This window comes from Prionailurus viverrinus, chromosome B3 (genome assembly GCF_022837055.1).
Source record: "Prionailurus viverrinus isolate Anna chromosome B3, UM_Priviv_1.0, whole genome shotgun sequence".
NCBI classification, from domain to species: Eukaryota; Metazoa; Chordata; class Mammalia; order Carnivora; family Felidae; genus Prionailurus; species Prionailurus viverrinus.
Window position 1 is genome coordinate 13827516 of NC_062566.1, and position 26761 is coordinate 13854276.

Genomic DNA, 26761 nt, shown 5'->3' on the forward strand with positions numbered 1-26761 from the left:
AACTTGCGATTCCCACCACGTGAAAAAGCACCTTGCCGTCCCAAATTGCCTTCTGTAATTCACGTATGAGCAGACCGTTTTGGGGCATGCATGCTGCTTAGCTCTAGCGACCTTCCTTGCTCACTCAACCTGACACCTGTACACCTGTGGCATTTGCAGTGTGCCCTAAAATCCCACGTGACGTGTGCTCCGTTGGAGTTTTCTAAGTTCTCAGAAAAAGGATTAGTTCACATGGCTTACAGAGAGACCTGAGTTTCTGCCAACTTTCCTGACTGGGAGTGCATCTCTCTGGAAGGCTGAGTCTCCTGGCTTTGTGGTTTTGAACTTCAAAGTTGGGTTTGGTGCTTCGGAGATGACACCGTAAGTTCCACACGGGTGAACCTTGGCTCCGAGGATAAGGGAAAGCCAATCCTCTAAAATGGAAATTTCCCAATGTGTGTGGCACATCCAGGGCAGGACAGGTGATTTAGTGGTTCCCAACCATGGCATCTCATTCATTCCTTGCAGGAAGACTAAGAGAACTCTGCGGCTGCTGGCCCTGAACACCTCTCCTCTCCAACACCAATCTCTCCGGTTAATGAAGATCAGGCCTACAGGCTTGCTCTCTTAAACTTGAGCTAGAAGTGAGCAACACAGTTCTCATAGAATTTATTTTATGATAGCCCTTTGTGTATGGCAAGTGATCCTGTTTTTCTACGTATGGTTTATTGACGTGCAAGTTTTAAGTAAATTCACTTGTATGACAAAAAGAGTCGATTGAACAAAAATAGCAAGTGGTTCTTGTATCTTATCAGCAGAAAAAGGAGAGGTGATGTGGGTGCCCCTCTTTTCCCAGAGTGGGCTCCATGGGCATTTCTGGGGCAGCCCAGAGGGTGCTTCAGGTACTCCTGAGTAAAGCACAGACCACTGCCCTTCAGGAGAAACGCCCAATGCTCAGGAGATGGGGGCTGGGGGAGGGCAGTGGGAGGCGGGGGTTACCTTGTCTGCCCCACACTCAGTGCCGTCCAGGGGAGGGTCCAGCTTGGTCTTGCAGGACGTATCTCCTTCCACCAGGCACCACAGTCCAGCGCACATCAGATGCTGCTGACAAGGGAAGGAAGGTAACTGCCTAGAGCACCACACACAGGTCACTACTGGGGGCGGAAGGTGGGGCTTGATGACTGGTTTGGATTGAGAATTTGAAACATGAAGGGAAGGAGGGTCATGAGTCTGGATGTGAAGAAAAAAAAATATGTGCATCATTCAACTGGTTCATTTTAACTCAACAAAATTCTGTGCCTTTATTTCCCATGCTTGTCTCATGGGGATTCAGTTCGGCAATTCCTGCATTAGCTATTGAGGGCCTAGGAGTTGTCCCATGCAGGGCGCAGGCTGGGAGCCAGTAACAAACACATACTTTCCATTTAATGTAGGAAGGTATGAGGCAGACACCCATGGGTCAGACCAAGTGCATAGGAAAGGAATCTCTCCATCCTAACCTCACCAAGGAGGGCTTGCCGGAAAAGGCAGCTTCAGAGCTGAGGCTGGAGGGGCCACTGTGCAGGCCCAGAATTGAGACCCCAAGGGGTTAAAGAAGGCTTTCCATTCTCCCTGTGGTCACCTGCTTTCTAGCTCAGCTGCATCATGCCTAATTTCTTATAGTGTTTCACCTAAAGAATTTCTTAACTGCACAAATAATTGAAATAATTCTACTTAAGAATAGGCATTTAAAAACAGACTCCCATTTGTATTAATAGGAAACCTGCATGTAGACAGAGTGCTCAAGATGGGACTATTTATGAAAATAGCTGGATACATGGCCAGTGTCCTCCCTGGCTGCTTCAGTCTCCCTTGCAGGACTCGGAGAAGACAGCACATTCACCGGCTGCTGCTTCCCCAGTCTCTCCGCTGGAGGCCATCCCCTGACCACGGAGTAACCCTAGGTCATGGGGATGGGAGCTGGACACCCCATCTCCTTGGGTGCGATGGCTCTGAGGCCAGCGCCACACTTATCTCTGAGGGTCCCGGTGGGATGGTCCCATTGTCCATGCAGTCGCCTGCCCATCAGTGTACTTTGGACTTGCCACCCCCCTCTCCCTTCCCTGCCCCCTCACGGTGCTTCCTGGGATCACTTCCCAGATAAACTACTTGCACCCAAATCCTCGCCTCGTGGTCTGAAAATTGAGAACAGATGTACAGAAGGCTCTTTTAAAGACACAGCACTTCTGGGATGCCAAGCCCAAGCACACGGGGAAAAGGCCTGAGCCGCAGTAGGGAGATATCACCCTCCCGGGCGTGGCCAGGGCACCTGCGGGTACATTTTGGGCAGGGTGAGGGTCAAGGGTCCTTGCTCAGGATAGTCACAGTGGGGCTCACAAAGGGTGTGCTGTGCTTCGTGTAGAGTTCTGCTGTTCCAAGTAATCTCAAACATCTGCATAGAATAGTGTGCACTGTGCTGTCTCAAGTCAAAAAATATTTAGAAGCTGAAGAGACAAAAGGAGAAACAGGGAAGGAAAACAGGGCTGGAGGGGCTTTGACAAAGAACTCACAGAGCACAAGCTCTTGCTCATTTTTTCAAGTGTGTCAAAGCCACTCCGTGCCCTTAAAGAAATTGATGATTCAAGGGGAATAGTGTGCCTGTGGGTTCAGGAAAACCCCTGTGTTCCCATTATTGTTCAATTCTCAGCAGAACGGTAAAAAGATGAGAACTCTGAGCACAACCCCAGCTGGTCCCATAAAGACAGACTGCACCTCATTAAATGTTTGATTCCATGCACCTTGACCTCGGAGCTCTTCGAGAGTGTGGTGTCAGCGCGTGGACATGTGTTCATGAGAACAAGGCTGACCCGGCAGGTAATTTATGGGTAGGAGTGCTTGGGATTAGGAGACACACCTGTCCCATCAAGAGGGAGAGGAGGAAGGCGGTGTGAATGGTTTGTTATGCGCTTTATAGACCACGCATTCCCATAAAACTTTTCTAGCCATCAAAGAAAAGGAGATGAGTCTGGCAAAGACTTTCAAGAACACAAAAAGTAGTAACCATAAAGGCCAAAAGAAATGAATTATATTATGTTAAAATGAAGAACTTCTGTGTATCAAGAGACAACCATAAGAAAGAGAGGATATTTGCAATAAAAGGGAGATACTTATAATGCATGGAGCCAACAAAGGATTTGTATCAAGAATATCTGTAAAAACATGAAAGCTCCCACAGACAATTAAGAAAATAGCCCAGTAGAAAAATGGGCAAAAAACTTGAACAGACACTTTACAAACAAGGGCATTTAAACTTAAGGATGGGGTGACTAGCTGGCTCAATTGGTGGAGCGTGTGACTCTTGATGTTGGGGTTGTGAATCTGAGCCCTACGTTGGGTGTAGAGATCACTTAAAAAAAAACCAAAACATAAGGATGGCCAATAAACATATGAGCAGGTGCTTAATTTCATCAGCCACTACCACTTGGTACCTCTACACATGCACCAGAATGGCTAGAATGACAGAGACAGAGGATACAAAGTGTTGGCAAGGATGTGGTATGATATGAATGCTCTAAAACTGATGCTGAGCTTCTAACTTGGTTCAACAACTCTGGAAAACTCTTTGGCAGTACTTACTAACACTGAAGACATGCACATTCTAACACTCAACAATTCCACTCTGACGTATGCATCGGACAGAAATGTGTGTATCCCATTTTTATGAGGTTTAAAAACAAATAAGATAAAATTATCATTTTCTGTGAGTCAGGATAGTGGATACCTTTCTGTGTTTAGTTTAAAAACAAAGACAAGGGAGTTGAGCGGAAAAGGCAACTTTAGAGCTGCAGCCTCTGATCCCAGCTCAGCCACCAGCACTGCCGTGTATGCCCAAGCTAAGCAATCACCCTTCTGTGATTCCTTGTGAGTACAGGACAAATGGTATGGACTGCATTAATGCTTGTCACTGTGGTGCCTGTGAGATAGCTGGCATTCATGTCATGCTTTCCAAATGACCTAGTGCTCTGCCATCTGTAGGACAAAGTCCTGTAACATCTGTCATCCTGAGGACAGCTGTGGAAGGCAGGTAGGGCAGGGCTTTCTCTACTTTTTTCCGTCTTCCCAAAGAACAGGCACATGTTTGTGGAGGTCAAGGGCCTGAGTTGGTCAGAAGCACCAGACTGGGGAGTTCATTTATCAAGGTTCATATCCTGGTTCTTGACCTATGTAGTGGATCCATACGTGTGTTCACTTTCTAAAAAAGAATCAAGCTCTAAATGTATGACCTGTGCATTTTTTATGCATGCTTAGTATACTATTTATGGTAAAACCACTTACTGAAAGAGAGAAGACAAGAGAGAAATGCATGCTCTGATAACGGAAGATTCTCTGGACCAACCTATCACAAGGTAGAAGCGGGAAAATCAGGGCTTCACAAGGAAAGTACAAGGATAGACCACGTGTGGGGGGAGCCATTCCTCAGAGCAGGAGAAAGACTGCATGGTGGATAGTCTTGCAACTGCTGGTCTCTTTAGGTCAGGACACACACACTGGTCTCATGAGGAGAATGCCTGCTAGCCTGGAAATAGCCCTGACACTCTCCAAAATGAACATCCTATCTATAGCTGGTCCAGGAATAACTCAGAGGTGAACAATACATAGAAAGAATCGGGGCACCTGGGTGGCGCAGTCGGTTAAGCGTCCGACTTCAGCCAGGTCACGATCTCGCGGTCCGTGAGTTTGAGCCCCGCGTCGGGCTCTGGGCTGATGGCTCAGAGCCTGGAGCCTGTTTCCGATTCTGTGTCTCCCTCTCTCTCTCTGCCCCTCCCCCGTTCATGCTCTGTCTCTCTCTGTCCCAAAAATAAATAAACGTTGAAAAAAAAAATTTAAAAAAATTAAAAAAAAAGAAAGAATCATCACAGGATCTGTACTAATTAGTACAAAAAGGGAGAAGTTACGGGAAGGAGAAAGCATGTGAAGAATATTCACTCACTGGATAAAATGATCATAAAATGGCTAACAATGTGCAAGCACATGTGCATTATTATTTTTTAAGAACAAAGTAATTGCATTTTTTTTGGTTTTGTTTCTTGTTTTTTAAGTTTATTTATTTATTTTGAAAGAGAGAGAGCAAGTAGGGGAGGGGCAGAGGGAGAGGGAGAGAGAATTCCAAGTAGGCTCCACACTGTCAGCACAGAGCCTGACACAGGGTTCAAACCCATGAACTGTGAAATCATGACCTGAGCTGAAATCCAGAGTTTGACGCTCAACTGACCGAGCCATGCAGGCACCCCTGGTTTTTCACTTTTTGCACTTGCAAAAGGAAAATACATAAGAACTCAGGGAAATGATGGTCAGGTCAAATGAGATAAAATATTAACCATCACAGCTGGCTGGTCTCTCCTAAAGGAGAGAACCAAAGTAATGTAACAGAAAAGGTATTTGAATATAAATTCAAGGGGTGCCTGGGTGGCTCAGTTGGTTAAGAATCTGACTTCGGCTTAGGTCATGATCTCACGGTTTGTGAGTTCAAGCCCCGTGTAGGGCTCTGTGCTAACAGGGTGGAGCCTGCTTGGGCTTCTTTGTCTCCATCTCTCTCTGCCCCTCCGTTGCTCATGCTGTCTCTCTCTCTCTCAAAAAATAAATAAACATTAAAAAAATGTATATAAATTCAAGACCCTATCCTGAAATGAAAGAATACCTCAGTCTCAGATTGAAAAGCAAAGCCTTGTTCCAGGGAAAATGGCGAAGAATCATGAACACGGAGGCATGTCCTGATGAAAGTTACTGGATTTCAGAGATAAAGCAAAAAATATTTTAGGCAGCCAGGCAAAAAGACCAAGTCACTGATAATGGGAAAAGGTATCAGGCTACATGCAGATTTCTCCACGGCAGCCCTCAATGCTGGAAGGCAATGGAACAATGCTCAGAAAGACACAAGGAAAGAAAATGTAACCCAAGCAACTTCTAGCAACTGAAGTGTTGCCCAAATATTTAGGTAACGGAAAATTATTTTCAAACCTATAAAGAGCTGGATCTTTTTTGGGAGACAATACTAGAGGATGAAATTCAGCGAGCAGAGAAATGAGGGGAAAACCCAAGGATTAGAAGTGAACATGGATCAAAGACATTGACTGAAACGTGGGGGCTGAAGTTAGACAACAGAACACAGAGGCTATAAGCTAAGATGAGGCTTATAAGATGAGGCTTATAAGAACAGGCTAGAAAAGAAGGTTTTATGAGATTGTCCATATACATCAATTTCTTTATCGTTTTTGGCTGGGGGAGTAACAAAACATAACAGATAAATATAGTAACTGAGATATAAGAGCTTTTAAAGGTAAAATGTTAACCACTAAGAAAATAATTAAATTGGGGGGTAGAGGGAATGGAAAGAAGGGGGTTGAAGGTAGAAATTCATCTATTTTATCATGCTCAAGGAATTAGGATACAGTAAAATAGATAGAAGTTGGCCTAAGGCACCTTTTGCTTCCAGCAAATGTCAGACCAAATAGTCTGTGGGAGGCAGGGCTGCTCATCCATTACAAAAGCAGTGAGGTATTGTAATAAAATATCATCCTTATTGCTGCGCTCACCAGAAGTAAAGGAACTATTCAAGAAAGCAAACACAAAATACACACATAGCTATATCTGTACATACATACAACATAGTCCAATCTGGGGGTAAGCACATAGAAGAGGTGCATTCCCTTGAGGGCCAGCAATGATCTTGATACTACAGCTGGGAGAGTAAGTCTGGAATCTGGAAGGATTGGTGACATCCCCGGCTTTGGTTGAGACAAATATAAATTCTCTCTGAAGGAAAGCAAATCACCATTCAGCCTCTCACAACTCCACGGTGGTAGTCAATAAAAGTAAACTTACAATGAAACATGGAAACATGAATGACAGCTGGTGGAAGACACAAACACAAGACTTAAACTTTCAAAGTGTTTAGATAACAGAATGATCAGATACAGAATATAGAATATCTATAAAATGTTTAAAGAACCAGAAGATGAGATCACATACAGGAAGATACTATTGAGTATGACCAGGCTAATCTGAAAAAGAAACTAGAAAGAACCTTTTAAAAACTGAATGTATAATTGTTGAAGAAAAGCAGTAGATTCTGACATCATTGAAAGACAGAATGAGTGACTGGAAAATAGATGTGAATAAATTATACACAGTACAGTATGGAGAGAAAAGGAATTGGGAAATACTAAAAAAAAAATGGGTTAAGAGATAAGAAAGAAAAATACTGATGTATGTATCTAATCATAGTCCCAGAAGGAGAGAATAGAAAGAATGGGAGAGAGGAAGTATTTGAGAAGAAAATAGCTGACATAGAACATGTATCATATAGAATAATGAGTTCCCATACTTAGTGGGGGGCAGTCTTCTATTACAGCCCAACAACCCTTCCTCCTGCTACTCATACTGTAAGTGTAACGCCCTCCTCTTGTACATTTGATGAAACTACCAGCTTGCTTTGCATCCATATAATGCAGCAAAAATCACAGGATGTCATTTGAAACAATTCTTGGGCTAATGGGAAAGTCATAATGAAAGTTGCAAATGATAAAGAAAATAATGAAGGTGAAGTGCTAGATATCATGACAAATGAAGGAAGAGTCTCAAATACTCATAGACAAGAAGGAAAATAAATTAAGTATCCATTTGAAAAAGTTTGAAAGGGGAAAAATATAAATCTATAAGAAAGCAGAATAAATTAATGATGAGGAAAGGAGAAATGTATTATTTAGGAAGAAGAAAAACAATAGGCAAATAGGAGTTGGCTCTTTGGAGGAAAAATAAATGGGATAAACTGCTAGTTAATCTATTTAAGAAAAAGGGGAGAAAGCAGGAATAACAGAGAAAGAAAGAAAGAAAGAAAGAAAGAAAGAAAGAAAGAAAGAAAGAAAGAAAAGAAAGAGAGAAAAGAAAGGAAAGGAGGCAGGTTGGGGAGTTGCGGCAAGATGGCGGCTTAGGAGGATGCTGGGCTCACCGCACGTCCTGCTGATCACTTAGATTCCATCTACACCTGCCTAAATAACCCAGAAAACCGCCAGAGGATTAGCAGAACAGAGTCGCCGGAGCCAAACGCAGACGAGGGGCCCACGGAAGAGGGTAGGAAGGGCGGCGAGGCGGTGCGCGCTCCACGGACTGGCGGGAGGGAGCCGGGGCGGAGGGGCGGCTCGCCGGCCAAGCAGAGTCCCCGAGTCTGGCTTGCAAAAGCGGAGGGGCCGGGCGGACTGTGTTCCGACAGCAAGCGCGACTTAGCGTCTGGGAGGTCATAAGTTAACAGCTCTGCTCGGAAAGCGGGAAGGCTGGAGGACAAAGGGAGGGAGAGCTGCTGAGCCCCCGGACAACAGAGCTCAGTTTGGTGGGGAACAAAGGCGCTCACCAGCGCCATCTCCCCCGCCCATCCCCAGCCGAAATCCCAAAGAGAACCAGTTCCTGCCAGGGAACTTGCTCCCTCCGTGCAAACACCCGACTCTGCGCTTCTGTGGAGCCAAACCTCCAGCAGCGGATCTGACTCCCTCCCGCTGCCACAGGGCCCCTCCTGAAGTGGATCACCTAAGGAGAAGTGATCTAAGCCTGCCCCTCCTGCCCCCGAGCACCTTGCCTACCCACCCCAGCTAATACGCCAGATCCCCAGCATCACAAGCCTGGCAGGGTGCAAGTAGCCCAGACGAGCCACACCACCCCACAGTGAATCCCGCCCCTAGGAGAGGGGAAGAGAAGGCACACACCAGTCTGACTGTGGCCCCAGCGGTGGGCTGGGGGCAGACATCAGGTCTGACTGCGGCCCCGCCCACCAACTCCAGTTATACACCACAGCACAGGGGAAGTGCCCTGCAGGTCCTCACCACGCCAGGGACTATCCAAAATGACCAAGCGGAAGAACTCCCCTCAGAAGAATCTCCAGGAAATAACAACAGCTAATGAGCTGATCAAAAAGGATTTAAATAATATAACAGAAAGTGAATTTAGAATAATAGTCATAAAATTAATCGCTGGGCTTGAAAACAGTATACAGGACAGCAGAGAATCTCTTGCTACAGAGATCAAGGGACTAAGGAACAGTCACGAGGAGCTGAAAAACGCTTTAAACGAAATGCAAAACAAAATGGAAACCACCACAGCTCGGCTTGAAGAGGCAGAGGAGAGAATAGGTGAACTAGAAGATAAAGTTATGGAAAAAGAGGAAGCTGAGAAAAAGAGAGATAAAAAAATCCAGGAGTATGAGGGGAAAATTAGAGAATTAAGTGATACACTAAAAAGAAATAATATACACATAATTGGTATCCCAGAGGAGGAAGAGAGAGGGAAAGGTGCTGAAGGGGTACTTGAAGAAATCATAGCTGAGAACTTCCCTGAACTGGGGAAGGAAAAAGGCATTGAAATCCAAGAGGCACAGAGAACTCCCTTCAGACGTAACTTGAATCGATCTTCTGCACGACATATCATAGTGAAACTGGCAAAATACAAGGATAAAGAGAAGATTCTGAAAGCAGCAAGGGGTAAACGTGCCCTCACATATAAAGGGAGACCTATAAGACTCGTGACTGATCTCTCTTTTGAAACTTCGCAGGCCAGAAAGAATTGGCACGAGATTTTCAGGGTGCTAGACAGAAAACATATGCAGCCGAGAATCCTTTATCCAGCAAGTCTGTCATTTAGAATAGAAGGAGAGATAAAGGTCTTCCCAAACAAACAAAAACTGAAGGAATTTGTCACCACTAAACCAGCCCTACAAGAGATCCTAAGGGGGACCCTGTGAGACAAAGTCCCAGAGACATCACTATAAGCATAAAACATACAGACATCACAATGACTCTAAACCCGTATCTTTCTATAATAGCACTGAATGTAAATGGATTAAATGCGCCAACCAAAAGACATAGGGTATCAGAATGGATAAAAAAACAAGACCCATCTATTTGCTGTCTACAAGAGACTCATTTTAGATCTGAGGACACCTTTAGATTGAGAGTGAGGGGATGGAGAACTATTTATCATGTGACTGGAAGCCAAAAGAAAGCTGGAGTAGCCATACTTATATCAGACAAACTAGACTTTAAATTAAAGGCTGTAACAAGAATTGAAGAAGGACATTATATAATAGTTACAGGGTCTATCCATCAGGAAGAGCTAACAATTATAAATGTCTATGCACCAATACCGGAGCCCCCAAATATATAAAACAATTACTCATAAACATAAGCAACCTTATTGATAAGAATGTGGTAATTGCAGGGGACTTTAATACACCACTTACAGAAATGGATAGATCATCTAGACACACGGTCAATAAAGAAACAAGGGCCCTGAATGAGACATTGGATCAGATGGACTTGACAGATATATTTAGAACTCTGCATCCCAAAGCAACAGAATATACTTTCTTCTCGAGTGCACATGGAACATTCTCCAAGATAGATCATATACTGGGTCACAAAACAGCCCTTCATAAGTTTACAAGAATTGAAATTATACCATGCTTACTTTCAGACCACAATGCTATGAGGCTTGAAATCAACCACAGAAAAAAGTCTGGAAAACCTCCAAAAGCATGGAGGTTAAAGAACACCCTACTAACGAATGAGTGGGTCAACCAGGCAATTAGAGAAGAAATTAAAAAATATATGGAAACAAACGAAAATGAAAATACAACAATCCAAACGCTTTGGTACGCAGCAAAGGCAGTCCTGAGAGGAAAATACATTGCAATCCAGGCCTATCTCAAGAAACAAGAAAAATCCCAAATACAAAATCTAACAGCACACCTAAAGGAACTAGAAGCAGAACAGCAAAGGCAGCCTAAGCCCAGCAGAAGAAGAGAAATAATAAAGATCAGAGCAGAAATAAACAATATAGAAACTAAAAAAACTGTAGAGCAGATCAACGAAACCAAGAGTTGGTTTTTTGAAAAAATAAACAAAATTGACAAACCTCTAGCCAGGCTTCTCAAAAAGAAAAGGGAGATGACCCAAATAGATAAAATCATGAATGAAAATGGAATGATTACAACCAATCCCTCAGAGATACAAACAATTATCAGGGAATACTATGAAAAATTATATGCCAACAAATTGGACAACCTGGAAGAAATGGACAAATTCCTGAACATCCACACTCTTCCAAAACTCAATCAGGAGGAAATAGAAAGCTTGAACAGACCCATAACCAGCGAAGAAATTGAATCGGTTATCAAAAATCTCCCAACAAATAAGAGTCCAGGACCAGATGGCTTCCCAGGGGAGTTCTACCAGACGTTTAAAGCAGAGATAATACCTATCCTTCTCAAGCTATTCCAAGAAATAGAAAGGGAAGGAAAACTTCCAGACTCATTCTATGAAGCCAGTATTACTTTGATTCCTAAACCAGACAGAGACCCAGTAAAAAAAGAGAACTACAGGCCAATATCCCTGATGAATATGGATGCAAAAATTCTCAATAAGATACTAGCAAGTCGAATTCAACGGCATATAAAAATAATTATTCACCATGATCAAGTGGGATTCATTCCTGGGATGCAGGGCTGGTTCAACATTCGCAAATCAATCAACGTGATACATCACATTAACAAAAAAAGAGAGAAGAACCATATGATCCTGTCAATCGATGCAGAAAAGGCCTTCGACAAAATCCAGCACCCTTTCTTAATAAAAACCCTTGAGAAAGTCGGGATAGAAGGAACATATTTAAAGATCATAAAAGCCATTTATGAAAAGCCCACAGCTAACATCATCCTCAACGGGGAAAAACTGAGAGCTTTTTCCCTGAGATCAGGAACACGACAAGGATGCCCACTCTCACCGCTGCTGTTTAACATAGTGCTGGAAGTTCTAGCATCAGCAATCAGACAACAAAAGGAAATCAAAGGCGTCAAAATTGGCAAAGATGAAGTCAAGCTTTCGCTTTTTGCAGATGACATGATATTATACATGGAAAATCCGATAGACTCCACCAAAAGTCTGCTAGAACTGATACAGGAATTCAGCAAAGTTGCAGGATACAAAATCAATGTACAGAAATCAGTTGCATTCTTATACACTAACAATGAAGCAACAGAAAGACAAATAAAGAAACTGATCCCATTCACAATTGCACCAAGAAGCATAAAATACCTAGGAATAAATCTAACCAAAGATGTAAAGGATCTGTATGCTGAAAACTATAGAAAGCTTATGAAGGAAATCAAAGAAGATTTAAAGAAATGGAAAGACATTCCCTGCTCATGGATTGGAAAAATAAATATTGTCAAAATGTCAATACTACCCAAAGCTATCTACACATTCAATGCAATCCCAATCAAAATTGCACCAGCATTCTTCTCGAAACTAGAACAAGCAATCCTAAAATTCATATGGAACCACAAAAGGCCCCGAATAGCCAAAGGAATTTTGAAGAAGAAGACCAAAGCAGGAGACATCACAATCCCAGACTTTAGCCTCTACTACAAAGCTGTCATCATCAAGACAGCATGGTATTGGCACAAAAACAGACACATAGACCAATGGAATAGAATAGAAACCCCAGAACTAGACCCACAAACGTATGGCCAACTCATCTTTGACAAAGCAGGAAAGAACATCCAATGGAAAAAAGACAGCCTCTTTAACAAATGGTGCTGGGAGAACTGGACAGCAACATGCAGAAGGTTGAAACTAGACCACTTTCTCACACCATTCACAAAAATAAACTCAAAATGGATAAAGGACCTAAATGTGAGACAGGAAACCATCAAAACGTTAGAGGAGAAAGCAGGAAAAGACCTCTCTGACCTCAGCCGTAGCAATCTCTTACTCGACACATCCCCAAAGGCAAGGGAATTAAAAGCAAAAGTGAATTACTGGGACCTTATGAAGATAAAAAGCTTCTGCACAGCAAAGGAAACAACCAACAAAACTAAAAGGCAACCAACGGAATGGGAAAAGATATTCGCAAATGACATATCGGACAAAGGGCTAGTATCCAAAATCTATAAAGAGCTCACCAAACTCCACACCCAAAAAACAAATAACCCAGTGAAGAAATGGGCAGAAAACATGAATAGACACTTCTCTAAAGAAGACATCCGGATGGCCAACAGGCACATGAAAAGATGTTCAGCGTCGCTCCTTATCAGGGAAATACAAATCAAAACCACACTCAGGTATCACCTCACGCCAGTCAGAGTGGCCAAAATGAACAAATCAGGAGACTATAGATGTTGGAGAGGATGTGGAGAAACGGGAACCCTCTTGCACTGTTGGTGGGAATGCAAATTGGTTCAGCCGCTCTGGAAAGCAGTGTGGAGGTTCCTCAGAAAATTAAAAATAGACCTACCCTATGACCCAGCAATAGCACTGCTAGGAATTTATCCAAGGGATACAGGAGCACTGATGCATAGGGCCACTTGTATCCCAATGTTCATAGCAGCACTCTCAACAATAGCCAAATTATGGAAAGAGCCTAAATGTCCATCAACTGATGAATGGATAAAGAAATTGTGGTTTATATACACAATGGAATATTACGTGGCAATGAGAAAAAATGAAATATGGCCTTTTGTAGCAACGTGGATGGAACTGGAGAGTGTGATGCTAAGTGAAATAAGCCATACAGAGAAAGACAGATACCATATGGTTTCACTCTTATGTGCATCCTGAGAAACTTAACAGGAACCCATGGGGGAGGGGAAGGAAAAAAAAAAAGAGGTTAGAATGGGAGAGAGCCAAAGCATAAGAGACTGTTAAAAACTGAGAACAAACTGAGGGTTGATGGGGGGTGGGAGGGAGGAGAGGGTGGGTGATGGGTATTGAGGAGGGCACCTTTTGGGATGAGCACTGGGTGTTGTATGGAAACCAATTTGTCAATAAATTCCAGAAAAAAAAAAAAAAGTAAAGAAAGGAAAGGAGGAAAGAAGGAAAGAAAATAATCAAAATGTAAAGGAAATTAAAAAAAATAATCAGTAATCACTGAGCTCAATTCTATTACATAAGCTTAAGATGAGATGATTTCCTAACAGCATATAAATTAATAGATCTATTGTTGAGAATAGACTAAAAATGTATACAGTCTAGTTAATACAGAAGACCTAGGGAAGCTTGCCAATGAGCTACCCTTTCTGAAAACCTCTGGCCCAGATGGTTTCTTAGCAGTATTTTCCATAGGGGGATTCTATTTAATCTTTAAGAAACAGATAATACCAATGCATTCAAACTGTTTAATGGCATACAAAAGGAGGGAAAGCTTTCCTTATTGTTTGTATTAATCAATATGACTTTGAAACCAAACTGAACAGGGCAGGAAAGGAGAAAAGCTTCATACCAAACTCATTTATGAACGCTACTGTAAAAACCCTAAATAAAAGTGAAGCATGCACCATGACCAAGAAAGCTTTACTCTGAGAACCTGAAGATGGTTTAATATTAGAAAATCTGCTAATATAATTTGCCACATTAATAATTCAAAGACAGAACTCATCCATTCCTCATTATGGATGCAGAGAAGACATTTACTAAAATTTAATCATAACCTCTTATTAAAGTTCTTAACAATATAAATAAATGGATACTTTCTTCACTTGATAAATACCTATCTCATGGAGAAACATCAGAAGAATTTCTCATTAATGCTTCTGATGTATAGAATGTATATTATTACACTGTTTTTATTTTAGATGAGAAAAGAATGGATATTATCACACTTTTTATTTTAGATGAGAGAGAGAATTAGGGGCTAATATAGAATTATATAACTAAAAACCCAAATGACTCAATTAAAGAACTATTATAATCTCTAGAAGAATTCAGTCAGATGGCTGGACATAAAATGAAAATACAGTAATCAAAGTTATAAATATCAAATACAACCGGTTTTAAAGATATAATGGAATATGGGATTGCAAGCTGGTGCAGCCACTCTGGAAAACAGTATGGAGGTTCCTCAAAAAACTAAAAATAGAACTACCCTACAACTCAGCAATTGCACTACTAGGTATTTATCCACAGGATACAGGTGTGCTGTTTCGAAGGGACACATGCACCTCCATGTTTATAGCAGCACTATCGACAATAGCCAAAGTATAGAAAGATCCCAAATGTCCATCAGTGGATGAATGGATAAAGAAGATGTGGTATGTGTGTGTGTGTGTGTGTGTGTGTGTGTGTGTGTGTATGTGTATATATACACACACACAACAGAGTATTACTCAGCAATCAAAAAGAATGAAATCTTGCCATTTGCAACTACATGGATGGAACTGGAGGGTATTATGCTAAGTGAAATTAGTCAGAGGAAGACAAAAATCATATGACTTCACTCATATGAGGACTTTAAGAGACAAAACAGATGAACCTACGGGAAGGGAAACAAAAATAATATAAAAACAGGGAAGGGGACAAAACAGAAGAGGCTCATAAATATGGAGAACAAACTGAGGGTTACGGGAGGGGTTGTGGGAGGGGGGATGGGCTAAATGGGTAAGGGGCACTAAGGAATCTACTCCTGAAATCATTGTTGCGCTATATGATAACTAATTTGGATGTAAATTTTTAAAAATAAAAAATAAAATAAAAGATATAATGGAATAAAAGACACCATTAAAATAGAAAAATATACTATAGAAATAAATATATTAACAAACTTATAAAATATACATAAAGAAAAATTTTAAATTTCCTTGAGGGAGGGAGGATGTCTTGAATGGATGTAAAGAAATACTACGTAGGAAAACTCAAAAGTATAAAGGCATTATTTTTCCCTGAGTTAGTCTCTAAAGTAATATAACTGAATTTAAAATACCAACATAATTTGAAACTAAACAAGCAGATTCTAAAGACCATATGAAGAAACAAACAAATAATAGCCTGGAAAACTGTGAAAAAGCATATGGTTAGTGCATTAAAATATAAAATAATGGCCATGTAAATATTAAGAGGTACATGATTATATCAGTGGAACAGGCTGGGAAATCCAGAAATATATTTTTTAAATGAGAAATAAAGAAGTATAATGTATTATAAAGATGGCATTTAGAATTTATGGGGAGATATGAATTAATCAGTAAACGGTATGGAGCCACCTGAGGGGCCATCTGGAAACCAACTGAGGTTGGATCCCTACCTCACACCTTACACTAAAATAAATGATTGCTGTATTAAGGATTTAAACATAAAAATGAAATCATAAAAGTACTAGAAGATACGATACAAATTAAGTTTATTTACAATTTAGGAATGGGAAAGACCTTTCAAACCATGACATAAAAGCCAGAAGACTAAAGATATTGATATATTTGACTTTACATACACACAGACACACACACACACACAGACACACACACACACACAGACACACACACACACACACACACACACAGCACACACACACACATATACTTCTGCTTGACATAAAATGATTTTAAAAAAGTAAAAAACAAACATCAAAAAAATCTGTAACTCATATTTCATCTAAAGGGCCAATTTCATTAATCTATAAAATTTCCAACAAATCACTAAAAAAAGTCAATAATCCAAAAGATTTAAAAAGACAGTCCACAGAAAAGACAACGCAACTGGTTTTTTAATATATGAAAAAAATGCTCAAACGCATCAATAAAGAAAGTGTCATTTAACCTGCAAGACTCATTTCCTAAATGCTCAGATTGGCAAAGACCTGAGAGGCTAAGCAGATATGGGAAAACAGGCACTTCCATATGTAGTTTGTGAGAGTGTAAATAGAGAAGCCTCTTTGGAGAGCAATCTGACAATATCTATCAAGGACTGAGGCATGTACATAATTTCATCTAGAGTTCAAAGACAGGCAAAATTAATCTGTGGGGTCACAAAGAAAAACAGTGAGGGTACCTGGGTGGCTCAGTCAGTTAAGTGTCTGATTTCAGCCCAAGTCATGATCTCACAGTGTGTGGGTTTGAGCCCCGCATCCGGCTCTGTGTTGACAGCTCAGAGCCTGAAGTCTCCTTCAGATTCTGTGTCTCCCTCTCTCTCTGCCCCTCCCCCGCTAGCACTCTCTCTGTCTCTCACAAATGAATAAAAACATTAAAAAATTAAAAAAAAAAAGGAAAGAGTGATTATTGCTGAGGGTTACAGAGTAGAAGGGAACTTTAGGGAAGCTTCTGGAATTGAAGAAATGCTGTATTTATTTTTTTAATGTTTATTTCTTTTGAGAGAGAGAGAGCATATATGTGAGCATGAGTTAGGGAGGTGCAGAGAGAGAGAGGCAAAGAGAGAATCCCAAGCAGGCTCCGCAACATCAGCGCAGAGCCCAATGGGGGCTCAATCCCACAAACTATGAGATCATGACCTGAGCCAAAATCAACAGATGCTTAACCAACTGAGTCACCCAGGTGCCCCAGAAATGCTGTATTTCTTGATGTGTAGGTTATACCGGTGCGTTCAGTTTATAAACACACACACACACACACACACACACACACACACACACACACAAAAGAATGTAACTGTACACTTAGGATTTGAACTTTTCTGTGTTTCATGTTATGTTATACATAGGTGAATAAAACTCCAAAAATTACATACATGCAAAAATCGCCTTTTATCCACTTGTAGGCATTTATATTGTAGATTAATGGTTCTCAATTAGGGGTGATTTTGCCCCCCTGCAAGATATTTGACAATGTGTGAAGACATTTTTTGGTTGTCACAACTAGGGGAGGCCCCTGACTTATAGTGGAAGAGGCTAATGACGTTGCTAAATATCCTATAGTGCATAAACCCCACCGCAAAGAATGGTCTGGCCCAGATGTCAAGAGTGCTGAGGTCAGGAAACTACAGATAAACTCACTGGTAATGACAAAAAAAAAAAAAAAAAAAAAAAAAAAAAAAGTAAGTTACAGTGGAGAATCCTCCAAAACACCTTAGCCAGGTGACCAAGGTTAACATCACCAGTATGGCAGTCCCCCTTTATCCATAGGGGATGTGTTCCATGACCCCCAGTGGATGCCTGAAACTATGGACAATACTAACCCTATGGACCCTTATACATACTGTTATTTCCCGTATGTACATCCCTATGACAAAGCTTAATTTATAAATTAGGCACAGTAAGAGAGAGAGAACATTAGCAAAACAGAACAATTATAAAAATATACTATAATAAAAGTTATGTGAATGTAGCCTCTCTCAAAATATCTTATTGTACTCACCCTTCTTCTTCATGTGATGGATGTGAGATGATAAAATGCCCACGTGATGAGATAAAGGAACATCATCACTTCATGATGTGGGCATTGTGACATAATGAGAGGCTACGGGTGCCCTTCTGACCACATGTCAGAAGGGTCATCCGCTTCAGACCGGGGTTGACTGTGGGTAACTGAAACCATGGAAAGCAAAACTGCAGATAAGGGGGCACCACTGCCATAAGATGTATGGTGGGCCCCTTCCCAATAATGCATCGCCTCAATATCATCATGAGGAAACATAAGATAAACCCAAATTGCAAACGTAATTGACTAGTACTGTTCAAGTGATGAGGTCATGAGAGACAGAGACCAAGGAACTACCACAGACCGGAGGAGACCGAGAGACAGGACAACTAAATGCAAAACAGGATGCCGGTACAGGAAGAAGGACATTGGTAGGAAAAGCAGTGAAATCTGCGTGCACTTTAGTGAATAACATTGTACTGGGATTAACAACCTGGTTTTGATAATGATTCTATGATTCTGTAAGATACTGACACAGAAGGAAGCTGGGGGAAAGGCATATGCTTTCTGGACTAGTTTTGTAACTCTTCTTAAGTCTAAAGCTACCTCCCAACAAAAAGTTAAAAAAATAACACAATCTGTAGTAAAGGTGGGGGGGGGGAGGATGAGGCAACTCTATTTACACTGGTACTGAACAACTCTAAAGCGTAGTTAAGAGGAAAAAAAGATACGCAACAGTACAGTAGGATGCTAATATTTGTAGGAAAAAGGGGAAAGCAAATATGCAAACATACAAATTTTGAATTTCACACCTTGTGCATAGATTTCTTATTCAGAAAACAAATTCATTCCCAAGTCACACTGATAACCAAGCATCTGTGGTAGAGATGGTCTTTGCTATAATTATCTAGTACCCACATGCCTATTTACAAAGCACTGATGAGACAAATTCAAAGATTGGCAATGTGGCTTTTCCAGAGTGAATTCTTTCTTTTCATCTTCAATGCCACTGCCTCATTCAAGTCCTCGTCCTCTCTCATTTGGACAAATGCAGTCATTTCCTGCAGGTCTTGTGAATGCAGTCTTCCTCGGGCTCAATATGGCTGCAAAATCTTTTTGAAGACACAGATCTCAACTGAACCCATCCCGCCACTCCCTTTGGGACTCACTGAAAACCCGTACGACATAGCCCCACTCTTCACTTCGTTCCTGCCCCTCTCCTCTGCCTGCTGCCTCCGCGCACCCCTGCGCTAACTGCACCTGACTACCCACATCCCACAGCTCCTCTGTGCCCCTGCCCAGGCTGCTGCTTCTGCTGGGAGAGCCCTCCCGGCCCCTCGTCCAGGCCCACCTCCCTGCAGACTGCACCATGCCACGCTGGAGAAGTGAACAGTAAGCATCACCTGCTGCCTGCCCTCACACAGCTCAGTCCAGGGAAGGAACCAGAAGTGAAGTAAATAAGAGAGAGCCATGAAATCATCCTTTGTATTCTTCAAGGCCAAATCCAGGAGCCCCATCTTTGTGAAGTTTTCCCTCCTCTCCTCTATTCCAACCAGCAAGCACCCATCTGGGTTCAATACGCATTCCACACTCAACTGCTGAGTGACCACCCTACGTGTCTCACCTCCTACCCACTTGGTTCCCCTCCATCACGATCTCCCGGGGGGCACCGGCTGTGTTTTAGTGCCTCCTCATTGCATTAGCTGGCGCATGTCTGGAAGCACATTGAACATACCCCAAAAAAGCTTTGCTGAATGAGCAAATGAACGCATGAATGAATGAATGAACAAATACATTCACTAGTGAGGGAATGCACAGCTTTGATAGTGTGAGGGAAGAGCTGTCGTATTCTAAGCACTTACGGAGATCAGGCATTAAGCTCAGTACTTCATTACTACTCACACCAACCTTGACAGACAGAAACTGTCATAAGTCACACTTTGCAGACTGGGACTGCAGAGCTGGGACATCTCCTGGCCCTACAACACATACTCGTTATGCACTGGTTATGATACTGTCTCTTGATGGCTCCCAATTTCCTCTTCTGCTTCCTCCCCCTGCAACCTCGCATCCTCTGCACCAACCAGGCAGGAATGCCCATCATCGTCTTGTGTTTGCAGGAGAATGGAATGCTCTGGGACCTCCGCCCACAATGTTGCATTTGCAAGCATTGCCAGGCAACATAGTCTTGGTTCAAAGGAAACGTACAGCCACTGAAGCCACATCAGGGGCGGGGGCACACAGGTTTTCCCTGCTCCTGCACCCGAAAGCAGGACACTCTGCTCAAGACCAACTCTTTGATAAGAGGGATAAGGGAGAATTGTGTTTGTAATACACAGGATTTTATCCTGTCCTGGATTTTAAACTTTTTGGTAAATTGGGAAAGAATAAATTTTTATAGGGGGAAAAAAAAAGAGGGAAATAAAGTCAGATGGGAAAGCAAAACAGAATGAACAAAAAAACCCTCAAAACCAAACCAAAGCAGATCAAACAGCAGTGGAAAGCCACTGTCCGGGGCAAAGAACAAGGAAAATGAAACAGCTGTCTGGTTCTAGCATCTGTTACCTCCCTGGCTACACTTAAGCATCAACTACATTTTGCAGCAGAATTACTCAAGCGTCTGCAGGACAAACGAGCCAATGCCCAGCTTCCTTCCCCTGGAAGGAAAACACAGGCAAGGTCTGAGTCCCTCGGAAGACAGCACTGCTCCTGCACTCAAGGCTTTGCCATTTTTCTTCAACTGGCGGTGGTCCGTATTAAGTGCTGGGAAGGCTGTTTTGATCCTCTCCCTCCACTGGGCACCCACTGAGTGTTTGGAGACCAGCTCTGTCTCAAAGCAATACTGAAGGCAATGGTTATGTAAAAAGCCTCAGAAATGTGTTGCTGATAACACAAGCCAAAAGGGAGATACAATAAGAGCTGGACGAAAAAAAGTTACTAAATCCAAATTTTCCACAAGTACTACTGCAGTTTGAAGTCCTCCCCCAGGCTGGCATGCCAGCCCCACTTCTGGAAGGCTCCCTGAGTCCTGAGGTTGGTCACTCCTTCCATGTCCTGTGGGCTGCAGAGATGGTCACCTGGCTGGGGTCACTTTGTGTGTAGGGCGGGTGGGGAGGGGGGACGCTGCCGGGCGAAGGCAGGGTCAGGGCACCCTGTCACACTCCTGGCAAGGGGTGTAGATGGGGGGGGTGGGCAAGAAATGGCAGATAACACACAACTTGCAAAGTCTGGAGAGCTCTCTGAGGAGGCAGTCTACTGTAAACTTCCAAACACTTCTGGAAAATTGGGGCCATCTGCTGCCAAAGCCCAACAGTTTTGAGAGAGGCTGCAGATGCTGGGCAGTAGGCTGAGACTGAGGCAGGCAGGACAGCTTTCAACCTGGCACCCAACCCAACGTCCTACCTCGCGGCTCTGTCTGTCTGAGAGCAGCAGGGCGAGGCTCTAGTTCCGGCCAGCTGCCCACTCCGGCCAGGTATGCAGCATTAAAGGGGCAGGTTTCATTTAAATCAGCAGTTCCCAAGCCCAGCTGAGTGTGAGATCCACCGGGGAAGTAGTCTTCCAGAGATTCAAAGGCCCAAGATCTGGAGTCGGACGTTACAACTTCTGACATTCTTGGGAGGAGCTTCTAATGACCCACCAGGATTAGAAGTGACCAACATCAGAGAAAAGAGCACTGTAGTTCCAGATGGAATGTGACACCCTGAGCTTCCTGGACCCCACAGGGGTCTCTAGCCATCAAGATGCCTGTGAGAATCTCTATGGGATCTGGGAAAGTCTGCAAAGAGCTCTTCCGTCCTGGGGCCTGGGGGTGTGCCAAGAGAGAAATACTGATGCTGGAGAGCAATTCCTGGGGCTTCCAGGGTAGCAGGAGGAACGGAAAGGACAACACAAGGAAAGATGCAGAAAAGAAAAGCCGGCCAACAAGACTGCCAGCTACATAATCTGCTCCACTACCACTGGCTCCAGGATGGAAAAAATGGTACTAGCTAACCTTTCCTGAGTGTATACTACGTCCTAAGCACTCTAACTCATTTGTTACTTAGCCCTCGTAATAACCCTATGATGTTTAAGCAGAGCTATTTTCCCCATTTTGCAGACTAGAAAACTGAGGCAGAAGAGACCGTGTAACTTGCTGAAGAGGCAGAGGCTAGACATGACCCTGGGTGCCTGACTTGGGAGGCTCCCTTCTGAACCATTGTGCGTTATGAACAGAACCTCCACCCTGTACTTACAGGCCAAGAGAACTAAATGGGAAGAACGAAGGAGCAAACAATAGGTAGAAAAGAACACATAATACCCTCGAATATCTATCACCATTCTAGACACTCTCGCCTTCCTGAAACAATTGGCCTATGGCTTCTGTGCTCAGTACTTAAAAAAATAGCATGACATGCACATCTTAGGCCAGTGCAAATGCCATGACATGTAGGCACACCTTTGCTCAAGTCAGTTATAAGGCTGGTGTTCATCATTTCCCAGAACTACCTTCCTTTCCAGGTAGGGCAGTCAGGCATGGGCTTCAATGATGGCAGAACGTGCTGCCGAGAAGCTTGTCCGGTAAAGGGATGAGTGGTCATTACATAGCATCTTTCAACTCTGAATCTCCAGGAACCGGGGCGATGAGGGGGCATAGACAAATATCTTTCATGCTGGAAAGAAGTGAGGGCTTTATGAGGCTGTGATCATTGTCGGAACGTTGCCCGAGCTCCCTATTTCTTGCTCTGTCTCCGGGAGCAATGTCATAGTCTTTCTTTCAGTTGGTGATGCCTATGTTTGCCTTTCCTACCCTCTGCTGCACCTTCCAGGATATCTGAGACTCAACAGCTTTAAAGGCTTGTTACATAGTGACTTTGATTTCCAGTGACTTTCCTGACCAAGACAGGAGGAACTTGTAATCATAAAAAAGATGGATTGGGCTAATTGCATAAAGTTCATTTCCCCTTTGTCATAAATATTTACCATCCAATGTTTATAACTTTTGTGTTTGGACTTTCTTGAAATGCTTTATTGAATTAAAAACATCACATTACCATTGGCTAAAAGAGGAGACAGCTATATTTGCCAATAATTACTGCAACAAATGCCAGCTATTGATGCCAATTTTTTTTTTTTGGTAGTTCATATTTCCATAGACAGCTTTGAGGCTTACAATACCAGCATTTTGCAGATGTAATGGTGATGGTGTGGGGATCTCCAGGGCCCTAGACATGCAAATGGACTATATTTTAATTTTTCTTGGTTCTCTGGTATGCAAATATTTAAGAAGGCAAGAAACCTGGTTAATATTTGAAGCGAGGCTGTTCCCAAAGCAATCATTTTTATGAAGTTATTTACCCTATGCCCTTGAGAGAGGAAATGGCTTTTAAGTTTGACCTTAAAATGGCCATGAATTGTGTTGAAGAACATATACAAAGACCCAGTCAGGAGGTTGTGTATTTGAAATTCCAGCTAAAGAGTAAAATAGCTCAGGGCAAGCTAGCATTTCCTGTTGGGGAGAGACGGGGGCCTGACATGCCTAGTGCTGGGCACCTGGCCTTGTGCTACGAGGCACCTGGGGAGCCTATAAACACCTTTTCAGAACAATATTTGTCAGTGCATTATTATAAAATTCACAAGATTGCCAAGGAAACAAATTTAACTATAATTCGAAATACAAGAATAAATACCAGTTCGTAATATTGTAACATGTATGTATTTCTTTGTCAGCACGTTACCTAAGAAGATCTAGCCGTGGGTCTAATAACCACCATAATTTCAAATATTTTTCTTCCTTTTTTTTTCATTTGAGAGGGAGTAGGGAGAGGGGAGAGAAAGCACACAAGCGAGCAGGGGAGAGGGGCAGAGGGAGGGGGAGGGGAGAGGGAGGGAGAGAGAGAGAGAGAGAGAGAGAGAGAGAATTTTATTTATTTATTTATTTTTAATTTTTTTTTTCAACGTTTATTTATTTTTCGGACAGAGAGAGACAGCATGAACGGGGGAGGGGCAGAGAGAGAGGGAGACACAGAATCGGAAACAGGCTCCAGGCTCTGAGCCATCAGCCCAGAGCCTGATGCGGGGCTTGAACTCCCCGACCGCGAGATCGTGACCTGGCTGAAGTCGGACGCTTAACCAACTGCGCCACCCAGGCGCCCCATGAGAGAGAGAGAATTTTAAACAGGCTCCATGCTCAGCGTATAGCACAACATGGGGCTCTATCTCACGACCCTCGGATCAAGACCTGAGCCAAAATCAAAATCAAGAATTGGACACTCAACCGACTGAGCCACCTAGTGCCCCTGTAATTTTATTTTTTTTAGTATTTACTTTTGAGAGAGAGAGAGAGAGAGAGAGAGAGAGGACAGAGTGTGAGTGGGGGAGTGGCAGAGAGAGAGGGAGACACAGAATCCGAAGCAGGCTCCAGGATCTGAGCTGGCAGCACAGAGCCTGACATGGGGCTCGAACCCATGAACTGTGGATTCATGACCTGAGCCGAACTTGGATGCTTACCCGAGTGAGCCACCCAGGCGTCCCTGTAATTTTAAAGTAGAGGTGACAAAACCACAATGAGATACCACCTCACACCTGTCAGAATGGCTAACATTGACAACTCAGGAAACAACAGATGTTGGCAAGGATGTGGAGAAAGGGGAACGCTTTTGCACTTCTGGTGGGAACGCAAACTAGTGCAGCTGCTCTGGAAAATAGTATGGAGGTTCCTCAGGAAGTTAAAAATAGAACTACCCTATGACCCAGCAATTGCACTAGTAGGTCAAGGATACAAAAATGCTGATTCAGAGAGGCACATGCACCCCAATGTTTATAGCCGCACAATCAATAATAGCCAAAGTATGGAAAGAGCCCAATGTCCATCGACTAATGAATGGATAAAGAAGATGTGGTGTATATATACAATGGAATATTACTTCCATGGAATGGAATGAAATCTTACCATTTGCAACAACGTGGATGGAACTAGAGGGTATTATGCTAAGCGAATTAAATCCATCAGAGAAAGACAAATACATGATTTCACTCATATGTAGAATTTAAGAAACAAAACTGATGAACATAGGGCAAGGGAAGTGACAATAAGATAAAAACAGACAGGGAGACAAACCACGAGAGACTCTTAAATAACAGAGAACAAACTGAGGGTTGCTGGTGGGGTGTTTGGGGTGGGATGGGCTAAACGGCTGACTGGCATTAAGGAGGGCACTTGTTGGGATGAGCACTGGGTATTATGTGTAACTGATGAATCACTGAATCCTATTCCCGAAATCGTTATTACACAGTATGTTAATAACTTGGATTTAAATTTAAAAAAATAAATTAATAAAGAAATAAATTGGTGTAATAAAAAATAAAGTAGTGGTGAGTGTAAATGATAATTTGAGATAGCAGCTACAACTGTCACACAATATGAAAAGATCTGTGAGTCCTAATCACGAGACAGTCACGGGTACTGCTAACCCTGCTGTGGCTTCCTGCCAACATCTACGGTTGAAGGAAATACAGCCGATCACTGAACAGCACAGGCATAAGGATGCCAATCTCAACACCAACAAAAATCCACATATAACTTTCGAACTACTAACAGCTTACTGTTGGAGTCCTTACCAATCACACAAATAGTTGATTACCACATATTTTATATGTTACATGTATTACATACTGTAGTCTTACAGGAAATTTACTGGAAGTAAAAGAACACGTTAAGAAAATCGTAGGAGAAAGTACATTCGTAGTGCTGTACTGGATTTATAAAAAAAAAATCCATACATAAGTGGATTCACAGAGTTCACATCTGTGTTGTTCATGGTTTAACCGTAGTCGTTTCAGTTACAGATTGAAGATAACAAAATATGTAAAGTTTCATGATCCTTGTTCACAAACTCTCTGAAATCTATCCGCAGACCCTGGTTCAGAACCCCTGCTTCCACACGATAATAAAGATGTGTTCATGAGAAACACAGTCCTCTTGGGACGACAGGCCTCTACCTTCTGCCAGGGATAAGCTTTTGTTCCTCATAAAAGGCAGAAGCAAAATGAAAACTCTTCCCACCAGGAGTCATGGGTTAGTATTTTCCTCAAAATATAATCTCTCCAGTTCCTTCTCTTCTTATTTTTATGGGTCCATATTCCAGAAAGCAAAAAAGAAAATGTTCAACTCCTCAGCACTGATGTGTTTCATGGTTTCATTCCCTTGGCAGTTTCCAACCTCTGTTACACTTCATTATTATTTTCTTTTGTGTGATAGGCTTAAAGTTCTAGGAATTTCTAAGATAAAAGATACACACACCCTATTTGTCTCATTGATGTGTAGGTCCTTTTCCAACCTAACCCCCTACTGCTCTGCACAGGAATGCCAGCTGAGGGGCTTGCCAATGAACTTCTTGCCATCTAAAGTCTTTGAGGGAGCCAGGACCTGAGAACATGGACAACTTTCCCACTGCCATGCATGAATGCAGTTTGTAAAGGGAGAGATTCCTTTAGATTTCTGGAGGGTTTTTTTGTTTTTTTGAATGTTTATTTATTTTTGAGAGACAGAGTATGAGCAGGGGAGCAGCAGAGAGAGGGAGACACAGAATCTGAAGCAGGTTCCAGGCTCTAGCTATCAGCACAGAGCCCGACGTGTGGCTT

General features: G+C 42.6%; 1 protein-coding gene across 4 annotated transcripts in view; it reads right to left on the reverse strand.

Moving 5' to 3' along the window:
- The window catches only part of ADAMTS17 (ADAM metallopeptidase with thrombospondin type 1 motif 17), a 352557-nt gene that overhangs the window by 140795 nt on the left and 185001 nt on the right, over positions 1–26761 (reverse strand). For 3 of the 4 annotated variants that reach the window (XM_047864329.1, XM_047864330.1, XM_047864328.1), the window contains exon 11: positions 979–1080. In XM_047864329.1, the coding sequence (XP_047720285.1) occupies positions 979–1080 (102 nt within the window). Of the gene's footprint in view, positions 1–978; positions 1084–26761 lie in introns of all 4 variants that reach the window. The other variant, XM_047864327.1, reaches the window with a different exon arrangement.